Source organism: Cyanistes caeruleus, chromosome 29, assembly GCF_971803275.1.
Source record: "Cyanistes caeruleus chromosome 29, bCyaCae1.hap1.1, whole genome shotgun sequence".
NCBI classification, from domain to species: Eukaryota; Metazoa; Chordata; class Aves; order Passeriformes; family Paridae; genus Cyanistes; species Cyanistes caeruleus.
In genome coordinates this window covers 4,092,614-4,103,781 of record NC_141729.1, presented here as the reverse complement: position 1 = coordinate 4,103,781, position 11,168 = coordinate 4,092,614, and the positions used below count along the sequence as shown (strand labels likewise).

The window sequence follows — 11,168 nt, the reverse complement described above, 5'->3', positions numbered from 1 at the left end:
TAAATTGATTATTTAGGGATTAATTATTTGTTGTTTGAGTTGATTATTTAGGGATTAATTGATTATTTGTTGTTTAAATTGTCAAAAATTCAGATTCAGATAAATTGAGATGGGAAAAAAACCTCAAAAATTCAGATTCAGATAAATTGAGATGGGAAAAAAACCTCAAAAATTCAGATCTAGATAAACTGAGATGGAAAAACCTTAAAAATTCAGATCTAGATGAATTAAGATGGAAAAAAATCCTCAAAAAATTCAGATTCAGATAAATTGAGAGGAAAAAAAACCTCAAAAATTCAGATGTAGATAAATTGAGATGGAAAAACCTTAAAAATTCAAATTCAGACAAACTGAGATGGAAAAAAATCCTCAAAAATTCAGATTTAGATAAATTGAGATAGAAAAAAACCTCAAAAATTCAGATTCAGACAAATTGAGATGGAAAAAAATCCTCAAAAAATCAGATTTAGATAAATTGAGATACAAAAAATCCTCAGAAATTCAGATTTAGATAAACTGAGATAGAAAAAAACCTCAAAAATCACAGATCCGGATAAATTTCCACTCCTTAAATCCATTTGAATAAATCTTTTTAGCAATCCTGACCTCTGCAGGCTGAGGAGCTGCTGGAACCCAGCCGGGTTTGGGGCAGAAATCATTTAAACCATTTAAATAATTGAAATAATTCACGATCCAGGTGGTTTTTAATGCTGTGGGCAGGAAAAAATCTCTTTTTTCTCATTAATAATCCATGAAAATGCGGAGTTTCGGGGAAGGGAATCCTCATTTGGGGGGGATCCGTGAGCTCCTGGATGGATTCTGTGAATCATTTTGTGAAAGCAGCGGATGAAGGAGCAGGGATCCTGAATCACGAAAAGGAATTTGGAATAAATAATAATAATAAAAAAAGAATAATAAAAAACGGGAATTTTCTGCTGGAAAAACTGGGAGATAAAATCCGGATTTCCTTGGGCACACCAGGGGAGGGGTCAGGATGGGTTTTTAATGTTTTCATTTCCAAACCCTCCCACTATTAATCTCTAATTATTAATCCCTAATTATTAATCTCTAATTATTAATCCCTAATTATTAATCTCTAGTTATTAATCCCTAGTTATTAATCTCTAGTTATTAATCCCTAATTATTAATCTCTAATTATTAATCTCTAATTATTAATCCCTAGTTATTAATCTCTAATTATTAATCCCTAGTTATTAATCTCTAATTATTAATGTCTAATTATTAATCTCTAATTATTAATCCCTAGTTATTAATCTCTAATTATTAATGTCTAATTATTAATCTCTAATTATTATTCCCTAATTATTAATCTCTATTTATTAATCTCTAATTATTAATCTCTAATTATTAATTGCTAATGAAGAGCAGCTGGAGGGCAGCACTGCAGGCGGTGGGAGGGGGTTTGGTGCCGGTTATTGTGGGGTGGGGGTCCCATGGGGCACTGCCAGGGGGTGGGGCCACCCCTGTCCTCAGTCCCTGAGCCCCCCAGAGACCCCCAGAGCCCCCAGAGCCCCCAGAGCCCCCCAGAGACCCCCAGAGACCCCCAGAGCCCCCCAGAGCCCTTCAGAGACCCCCAGAGACCCCCAGAGACCCCCAGAGACCCCCAGAGACCCCCAGAGCCGGCCCTGGGACCCCCAGAGACCCCCAGAGACCCCCAGAGACCCCCAGAGACCCCCAGAGCCCCCCAGAGCCGGCCCTGGGACCCCCAGAGCCCCCCAGAGCCACCCAGAGACCCCCAGAGACCCCCAGACCCGGCCCTGGGACCCCCAGAGCCCCCCAGAGACCCCCAGAGCCCCCCAGAGCCCCCCAGAGCCCCCCAGAGCCGGCCCTGGGACCCCCAGAGACCCCCAGGGCCCCCCAGAGCCCCCCAGACCTGGCCCTGTGAACCCCAGAGCCCCCCAGACCTGGTTCTGAGACCCCCAGAGCCCCCCAGAGCCCCCCAGCCCCGTTCTGGGACCCCCAGAGACCCCCAGAGCCCCCCAGAGCCCCCCAGAGACCCCCAGAGCCGGTCCTGGGACCCCCAGAGCCCCCCAGAGCCCCCAGAGACCCCCAGAGCCCCCCAGACCCGGCCCTGGGACCCCCAGAGCCCCCCAGAGCCCCCAGAGCCCCCCCAGAGCCCCCCAGCCCCGTTCTGGGACCCCCAGCCCCCCCAGCCCCCTCCCAACCCTTCCCTGTGGCAGGGCACAGAACCGAGGCTCCAGGACTGATTATTTTTGGGTTTTAATTCGCCCCACGCTGCTCGGGGGTCCCGGCAGAGCGGAGCTTTGGGGGTCCCCTTCCCTGCGGGGGGCGAGAGGGGTCGGGGGGAGCCCCCGCTTCCCGAGGGGCTCCGGGAGCTCAGAGCCGGGGGGACCCCAAAGCCCCGGGAAGGGCTCCAGGACCCCCGGGAGGGTGAGACATGGGGAGGGGGCGATCCAAAGGGGTCCCGGGGGATCCAGAGGGGTCCCGGGGGGTTCCAAAGGGGTCCCGGGGGGATCCAAAGGGGTCCCGGGGGGATCCAAAGGGGTCCCGGGGGTCCCGAGGGGATCCAAAGGGGTCCCGGGGGGATCCAAAGGGGTCCCGGGGGTTCCAAAGGGGTCCCGGGGGTCCCGGGGGATCCAAAGGGGTCCCGAGGGGTCCCGGGGGTCCCGGGGGGATCCAAAGGGGTCCCGGGGGATCCAGAGGGGTCCCGGGGGATCCAAAGGGGTCCCCGGGGGTCCCGAGGGGATCCCGAGGGGTCCCGGGGGTCCCGGGGGTCCCGGGGGGATCCAAAGGGGTCCCGGGGGGATCCAAAGGGGTCCCGGGGGGATCCAAAGGGGTCCCGGGGGATCCAGAGGGGTCCCGGGGGATCCAGAGGGGTCCCGGGGGTCCCGGGGGGATCCAAAGGGGTCCCGGGGGGTTCCAAAGGGGTCCCGGGGGTCCCGGGGGTCCCGGGGGGTCCCGGGGGGTTCCAAAGGGGTCCCGGGGGTTCCAAAGGGGTCCCGGGGGATCCAAAGGGGTCCCGGGGGGATCCCGAGGGGTCCCGGGGGTCCCGGGGGATCCGCAGCCCCTCCTAAAGCCTGAGCGCCGTCACCCGGGGGATGTGGAAGGGACACGTCTCCTCCGAGCCCGTGGAGCTGCCGAGGGCGAGATGAGGTCAGGGAGGGTCCCACGACCCCTCCCCGGCCGTGCTGCCCCCCCGGGACCCCCTCTCACATCAGGCGGTTGCGGATGGGGCGGAGGTGCTTGGTGAGCCTCACGGCGAGGATGATGCTGGGGATGAGGAAGAAGGTGCAGCAGCCCAGGCTGAACCAGAAGGCGTTCTGCAAGGAGAGACCCCCGGGCTGAGCGGTGCGGGACCCCCGGGGGGGCTCAGGGACAGCCCCAGGAGGGGCTCGGGGGGCTCAGGGACAGCCCTGGGAGGGGTTCAGGGAGAGCAGGGACAGCCCCAGGGGGTTCGGGGGGCTCAGGGACAGCCCCCGGGGGGCTCGGGGGGCTCAGGGACAGCCCTGGGAGGGGTTCAGGGAGAGCAGGGACAGCCCCAGGGGGCTCGGGGGGCTCAGGGACAGCCCCGGGGGGTTCGGGGGGCTCAGGGACAGCCCCAGGGGGCTCGGGGGGCTCAGACAGCCCCGGGCGGGCTCGGGGGGCTCAGGGACAGCCCCAGGGGGCTCGGGGGGCTCAGGGACAGCCCCGGGGGGGTTCGGGGGGCTCAGGGACAGCCCCAGGGGGTTCGGGGGGCTCAGGGACAGCCCTGGATTGGTTCGGGGGGCTCAGACAGCCCCAGGGGGGTTCGGGGGGCTCAGGGACAGCCCCGGGGGGGTTCGGGGGGCTCAGGGACAGCCCAAGGGGGGCTCGGGGGGCTTTGGGGCTGCCGTGGCTCCCCAGGGAGGGGGATCCTCACCCAGGGCTCGGCGATGCGGTCGCACAGGATCACCCGCCCGTTGTCCAGGGCCGTGGCGAGCGGCTGGCACGAAGCCACGTCCTCCCTCAGCTGGGAGGAGGAGCAGAGGCGAGGATGAGCGAGGATCAACGCTCTGGGCTGAGTTGGGCTCGCCCGGGGGGCTCCTGGGCCCCGGCAATGCCCGCGGGCGATGGCAGCACTCACCGTCTGCCCGACCCAGTTCAGGTACTGCGAGAAATAGCGCAGCTCCTTCCTGCTGAAGCAGCCGAGCTCCTGGCCAGGGGGAAGGCAGCGTGGAGAGAGAGTCCTGCACTCCCGGCCCGGTTCCATCCCGGCTCCATCCCGGCTCCATCCCGGCTCTCCCGGCCCGGTTCCATCCCGGCTCCATCCCGGCTCCATCCCGGTTCCATCCCGGCTCTCCCGGCCCGGTTCCATCCCGGCTCTCCCATCCCGGTTCCATCCCCTCTCTCCCATCCCGGTTCCAGCCTCTCCCGGCCCGGTTCCAGCCTCTCCCATCCCGGTTCCAGCCTCTCCCAGCCCGGTTCCATCCCGGCTCTCCCATCCCGGTTCCATCCCCTCTCTCCCAGCCCGGTTCCAGCCTCTCCCATCCCGGTTCCAGCCTCTCCCATCCCGGTTCCAGCCTCTCCCGGCCCGGTTCCATCCCCTTTCTCCCGGCCCGGTTCCATCCCCTTTCTCCCGGCCCGGTTCCAGCCTCTCCCGGCCCGGTTCCATCCTCTCCCGGCCCGGTTCCATCCCCTTTTTCCCATCCCGGTTCCAGCCTCTCCCGGCCCGGTTCCATCCCCTTTTTCCCATCCCGGTTCCATCCTCTCCCAGCCCGGTTCCAGCCTCTCCCATCCCGGTTCCATCCTCTCCCGGCCCGGTTCCATCCCCTTTTTCCCAGCCCGGTTCCATCCCCTTTTTCCCGGCCCGGTTCCAGCCTCTCCCGGCCCGGTTCCATCCTCTCCCATCCCGGTTCCAGCCTCTCCCGGCCCGGTTCCAGCCTCTCCCGGCCCGGTTCCAGCCTCTCCCAGCCCGGTTCCATCCCCTTTTTCCCATCCCGGTTCCATCCCGGCTCTCCCGGCCCGGTTCCATCCTCTCCCATCCCGGTTCCAGCCTCTCCCATTCCGGTTCCAGCCTCTCCCATCCCGGTTCCAGCCTCTCCCGGCCCGGTTCCATCCCGGCTCTCCCGGCCCGGTTCCAGCCTCTCTCCAGCCACCCCGGGCTAACCGGCTGGGAAATGAGGCCGAGGGCTCCCGGTTCCCTCCCGCAGCTCCCGGTTCTGCTCTCTCCTCCCTCCCCGGGGAATTCTGCTGGCCCAGCCGTGCCTCACCTGCCGGAGGATCTGCTGGGCTTGCTGGGGCAGCCGGGCTTGCACGGCCGCCGTGCTGGCCAAAGTCTTCCTCAGGCGCTCCTGGGGAAGCGCAGCGAGGGCAGAGCATCCTCAGGGCCCGGGAAAGAGGGATGTGCCCCGAGCAGGAAAACCCCTCTGCGGGGGATTTCTGATTTACAGCACCAAATCTGAGCACTGAATAACGAAACCGATTCTCCTGGCTGGAATTTTCCTGGCTCTGCCATCACCCTATAACTGTATTTATTATTTATTTTTTTTTAATTTTTTATTTTTTATTTTTTATTTTTTATTTTTTATTTTTTATTTTTTATTTTTTATTTTTTTATTTTTTATTTTAATTTTTTTATTATTATTTTTTATTTTTTATTTTTTATTTTTTATTTTTTATTTTAATATTATCTCCTGGCTGGAATTTTCCTGGCTCTGCCATCACCCTATAACTGTATTTATTATTTATTTTTTTTTATTTTTTATTTTTTATTTTTTATTTTTTATTTTTTATTTTTTATTTTTTTATTTTTTATTTTTATTTTTTTTATTTTATTTTTTTTTTTTTTTATTTTTTATTTTTTATTTTTTATTTTAATATTATCTCCTGGATGGAATTTTCCTGGCTCTGCCATCACCCTATAACTGTATTTATTATTTATTATTTATTATTTTGTTTTAATTTTTTATTTTTTATTTTTTATTTTTTATTTTAATATTATCTCCTGGCTGGAATTTTCCTGGCTCTGCAATCACCCTGTAACTGATTTTGGGGGTTTTTTTTGGCAGAAGGAACCCATGGGGCACCACAGGGTTTATTTTAGTTTATTTATTTTAACATTATTTCCTGGCTGGCCATCACCCTGTAACTGATTTTGGGGTTTTTTTTGGCAGAAGGAACCCATGGGGCACCCCAGGGTTTATTTTGGGGGGCTGGAAGCGGCTCGCGGGTACCTTGAGGTGCGGGGCCAAGCTGGACAGGACCCGGACGCTTTCCCCCAGCTCCGCCTGTGGGAGAGGGAGGCGATAAAAGCTCCGAAACCTCTTTGTCCCCTTCAAGGCCACCAAGACCGGCAGGGACTCACCACCAAAGCCTCCTGCGACTGCACCGTGGAGTTCTGCATGTGCCACAGCGCCCGCGCCTCCTCCGCGAGCCTCGCGGCCACCGAGCGGTTCCTCTGCGGGCACAGCGGGCTGAGCGCGGCCCGGGGCCACCGGCGCCTCCCCGCCGCTCGCCCCGCCGCTCACCTGCATTTTCTGCAGCCCCTCCAGGCTCCTGGCCAAGCCGGGCAGGCTGCTCTGCACCACGGGGTTTTTCATCTGCGGGGAGAAAGGAGTCGGGGGGTGCCCCAAAGGCGGTGCCCGGTGCGGGGCGCGCCCTGCAGCGAGCTCCGAGCATCCCTCACCTCCTCCTGGAAGCGCCCGTAGTCCACCTCGTCCACCCCGCTGCGGGCGAAGCTCTCCAGGTCCTGCCTGCCCTCGCTGCGGAGGAGCCTCACGTCCCCCAGCTTGGCCGTGAAGTCGCCCAGGCGTTTTTGGAAATCAGCCGTGTACTGCGAGGGTCGCACGGGGGGTTCGGAGGGGCTCCCAGCGCGCCCACTAAAGCTCTGGGTGGCCCCCGTGGCGCTCCCAGCAGCTCCGGCTCGGAGCCAGCCCCTCACCTTGGGGGTTTTCAGGTGCTCATCCAGCTCGTAGGGGCTGTGGAGCTGCAGAACCTCCCAGAGCCCCGCGCCGCTCCTGCACTCCCTGGAAGGCAGAGGGAGATGGGCAGAGCCACCCCAAATCCAGGCGGGCGGCGCTGGGGCAGCTCCAGCGGCGCTCACCGGTACGCGGAGCTGAGGTTGGAGCCCCTCCGGAGGTTGAGCTGCTGGGTGAGGTTCATGGAGGGCGGGAGGTTCCCGGGGGTGTCGATGAACTGCGGCAAACAAGAGGGAAAACGGCTCGGGGTAAGGGACAGGCGTTCCCAGCAGGAATTCTGGGGGTGCTGGGGTAGCTCAGGGCAGCCTGAAATGATTTCACCTTCATTTGGGCATCGGTCGCTGCGGGGTCTCGGAGTTTGGAGGGACCTGTCCCCACTGCCATGGGGAGAATCCTGAGCCCAATCCCGCTCCCCCCGCCCCAAAACCCGGAGCTGCCGGCCCCAAGCGCCCCGGGGCTGCTCGAGGACCGGGGAGCAGCAATTAGGAAGTGAATGAACAGCACAAAGGCAATTCCCAGCTGAAGATGCAAATCCCAAGAGATAATCCTAAACTTAATCTTCTGGTCTAGGACGGGCCTTTCCCAGTCGGGTTTAGGGGGAGCCCTCGGAGGTGTTTTGGCGCACGGAAGGGGAGATTTGCAGGGCGGACGTGTGGCCACACACCTTATAAATCTCCTGGTTGACCCAATTCCTGCAAACCAGCGTCTGGATGTTGCCCCCGACCAGGAAGGTGGCGAAAACCAGGAGGATGAGGAGCCAGGAGAACAGGAAAGCCAAGGCGACGCCGCTGGAAGAGGGAGAGGAGGAGGCGGCGGTGGCTTTGCAGAGCCCAGCAGGCAGGAAGGGACCTGCCCGTCCAGCTGCAGCCCCGCGGCTCCTTCCCGAGCCCGGGCACGCCGGGCTGGGCACAGCCCTGCCAGCGGGGTGTGCCGAGCTGCCACATCCAGGCGGCGGCAGCTTCTCCCAAAGCGGTGCCTTCAAAAGCTTTTCCGCTGGGACGGCTCCCGGTCCCTCCCTTGGCTTTGCCCGGGGTTTTTTGGGGGGTGTGGGAGATGGGAGAGCCCCCCCAGCACCAGGGAGAGCTTACAGCAGGAGGAATTTGGCGCCGGCTTCTGCTCGGCACTCGTAGTCGCTGGGATCCTCCCGCTTGGAGAGGCCGAAGGCCCCCAGGGCCATTCCCGTCACGTTGCAGGCGAGGATGAGGAGGATGATGGAGCACAGCACCGTGCCCGCGATCCACCTGCGGTGGGGGGGAAAGAAGAGCAGCAGGGCACAGCCTCGAGATGGGGGCACCTGGGGCTCGGGGACCTTCTCTGGGGCGCTCACCTGTAGCGCTCGAAGCGCTGCACCTCCCGCAGGTACGGCTGGCTCCGCTGCTCCGCCTTCAGCAGCGCCTCGCTCACCGGCCGAGTGTAATCGGGGAGGGGGAAGCCGTCGGCGATGGACTGCACCTTCTCCGCCGTGCGGGCCAAATCGCCCCGCAGATCTGCGGGGACAAGGCTGCGCTGGAGGGGGTCCCTGCATGCCGTGTCCCCAAACCGGGATTCACCGGCAGCACGGTGTCCCCGCTCGCCGTGACAGCCCCGCTCACCCTGGATGACCTGCGCCATCCTCTCCACGGCCAGCTCCGGGATGGAGTTGAAGGTGCCGTTGCCCTGCCAGGAAAGAGGGGGTGCTGAGAGGCTCAGCTGCACGTGCTGAGCACCCCCCGCTTCACCCCGACACCCCCAACCTGGCGAATCATCTCCGCAAAGTCACTTCGGGGCAGCCCGGCCAGCGCCTTCAACACCTTCTCCACCGACGGCACCTTGAGGAGGAGGAAGGAGCCCGTGAGCCCCGGGCTCGGCGGGCTGGGGAGGTGGCGGTGGGGGACCCCCGGCCCACCTTGCCGTAGTCGGCGCCCAGCTCCAGGCTCTGTGCCCTGCCCAGGACGCTGGAGCAGGAGGTGCAGCGTGGATCGTCCAGGAGCGCGACCACGCGGCTCCTCCGCTCCCGCAGCGCCGGCTCCAGCTCGGCCCGAGCCGCCGCCAGCGCCCGCGCCGTCCTGTGCAGGATCTGTAAATGGTGCAGCGAGGTCTGTAGGTCTTAAAGAGAAAGGCCAGGGCTGGGTGACGCTGCTCCGCTCGGATGGGATCGGCTTCAGCCCCGGTGCCGCTCCAGCCGTACCTGCGGCCCGCTCCTGCAGCTCCTCCAGCGCCGCGTAGGTCACGGCCTTGAGCTGCGAGTGGATGGAGAGCCCCACGCTCCGGCTGAGCCCTGCGAGGCACCGGGGCACCGTCAGCGCCTCCTCCGTCCCCGGGGCACCGTCAGCGCCTCCTCCGTCCCCGGGGCACCGTCAGCGCCCCCTCCGTCCCCCGGCTCAAGCTGGGGGCGCCGCCCGGCTCCGCGCTTACCGCCCAGGTCAGAGATGATCTGTTTTCGGGGCACCTCGAACTTGTCCACCACCATCTGCACGCCCTGCCAGGACAGAGGAGCCGGTCAGCCGGGGGTAGCAGCCGCCGGGAGGGGTGGGAACCCCGCGTTGCCGTTTCCAAATCCATTTTTAATGCGGCCGCGTCACCTCCTCTCGCCTGCCCGAGCATGCCCCGAGGGAAACGCGGCCATCCCCGGGCTCGGGGACCCACCTGGGGGACACTGGCCAGGTGCTGTCGCAGCGTGCGCAGGGTGGAGGGCACAGCCCCCAGCCCCGGCTCCATCTGTCCCTTCACCCTCTGGTTGGTGACGAAGGCGCAGGTGACTCCGATCCTGCGGGGAACCGGCGGGCGGTGACTGCCCGGCCCCTTAAACCGCCAGGTTTTTTTTGGGGGGGTGGGTGATTTGGGGGACTCACAGGATGATGAGGGAGGTGAAGGACAGGCAGGCCAGCAGGCAGCGGCGGCGGCAGCCCAGCGAGCGCCGGTGGGCGCGGAGGCGACCCCCGCAGCGCCGGCGGCTCCGGCAGTAGCAGAAGCACATCCCGGCCACCGGCACGGCCACGGTGAAGAGCAGAGCCACGGCGGCACAGACCACATAGCCCAGCTCGTACTGCAGCACCTGAGCCACGGGAGAGCCTCGTCGGCACCTCCGCACCGAGCTCGGGGCGCTCCCGGTGCCCCGAACCGGCTGTGAAACGTCCCCACGGGATCCCGGCTCACCTGAGACGTCCGCACCGAGCCGGGGTCGTTCAGGGCTGTCCTGAGCAGCTCTGCAAAAATCATAAACATGGCCCAGGGAAAAGAGGCCTCTCCCGATGTATCCCCAGCCTTCCCGGGACAGAGGCAGAATCCTCTTCCCGGAGCCCTGGATTCGCTCCGGGCGCTCCGGAGCCCCGGAGGTGCCGGTACCGGTACCGGTACCGGCAGCAGCGGCTCGGAGCTCACCTGTGGGCAGCGGGTTTTGCTGGATGAGGTCCAGGCAGCTCCGGACGAGGCCGTAGAGGGGATCGAGCGAGCTGGGCACGCGGTGCAGAGCCGGCACCCGGATCTCGGCGTGCCGGTCGGTGAAGCGGAGGACGGCGGTGGGAGCGGAGGGGTGGCACTGCTGGCCGGCAGAGCGCTGCAGCAGCAGCAGCGCCCAGCCCAGCAGCAGCCCGGCCGCCCGCATGGCTCCGGCTGTGGCGAGCAGAGAGCCGGGGGCTCCCTCAGCCTCGGAGCGGCAGGAGAGGCATCCCCGGCTCCGCACGGCTGGGCTCTGCTCCGGGAAACCTGCCTGACGGCTCAGCCGCTGCTCAAAGGGCAGACGCTGCCCCGGCTTGTTCCCCACCACGGGCTGCCCGGGGCGGCTGGGCTTGGCGGGGCTGCGTGGAGGCGTCTCCCAAAAATCATCCCGGGCCTGTTTGGCGAGCCCCGGCATCCCTGAGTCACCGCCGCGGGGTCCCCGCTGTCAAAGCCCTTCCCCAAAGCCACGGCCAAGGCTCCCCGGGGTTTTGGGGAGAGGGGCGGGGGGCGGTGAAGCCCCTGTCCTGGGGCTGGGGGTGCCGCAGCCCAGCACAGCCACCTCGGGAGGAGGGATCTGGGGGTTTGGGCATCACTTGGGGGGTGGGAAAGCCCTTTTGGGGGGACCCTCGTGTGTGGATGGGGGTGGGAATCACCCTTCGGAAAAACATCCCGAGATCTGGGGTAGCAGCAAGAGGACAAAAGGAGGAGGAACGCGTGGAGAGGGACCCCGAGCCCGCTCCGGCCGGGGTTTTCCATCCTCAGCCAGCGTCTCACACCCCGCGGCTCCTTCCCAGGGCCCGCATCTCCCTCCTCGGCACGGCTCGAGCTCTAAT

The 11,168-nt window shown here is 61.8% G+C and overlaps 1 protein-coding gene across 1 annotated transcript; it reads right to left on the bottom strand.

Moving 5' to 3' along the window:
• Positions 1–2,630: 2,630 nt before the first annotated feature.
• Positions 2,631–10,640, bottom strand: PROM2 (prominin 2). Its single transcript, XM_086865496.1, has 23 exons — positions 10,279–10,640; positions 10,054–10,103; positions 9,750–9,952; positions 9,544–9,664; positions 9,313–9,376; positions 9,086–9,175; positions 8,804–9,003; positions 8,652–8,726; positions 8,511–8,574; positions 8,246–8,405; positions 8,007–8,159; positions 7,583–7,706; positions 7,044–7,135; positions 6,882–6,966; positions 6,627–6,773; positions 6,469–6,540; positions 6,306–6,398; positions 6,175–6,228; positions 5,212–5,292; positions 4,086–4,154; positions 3,882–3,971; positions 3,197–3,303; positions 2,631–3,117 (listed from the first exon to the last, which is right to left on the bottom strand). Exons 1-23 carry the CDS (start codon positions 10,499–10,501, stop codon positions 3,054–3,056), a joined length of 2,481 nt encoding a protein of 826 aa, XP_086721622.1. The 5' UTR covers positions 10,502–10,640; the 3' UTR covers positions 2,631–3,053.
• Positions 10,641–11,168: the final 528 nt, after the last annotated feature.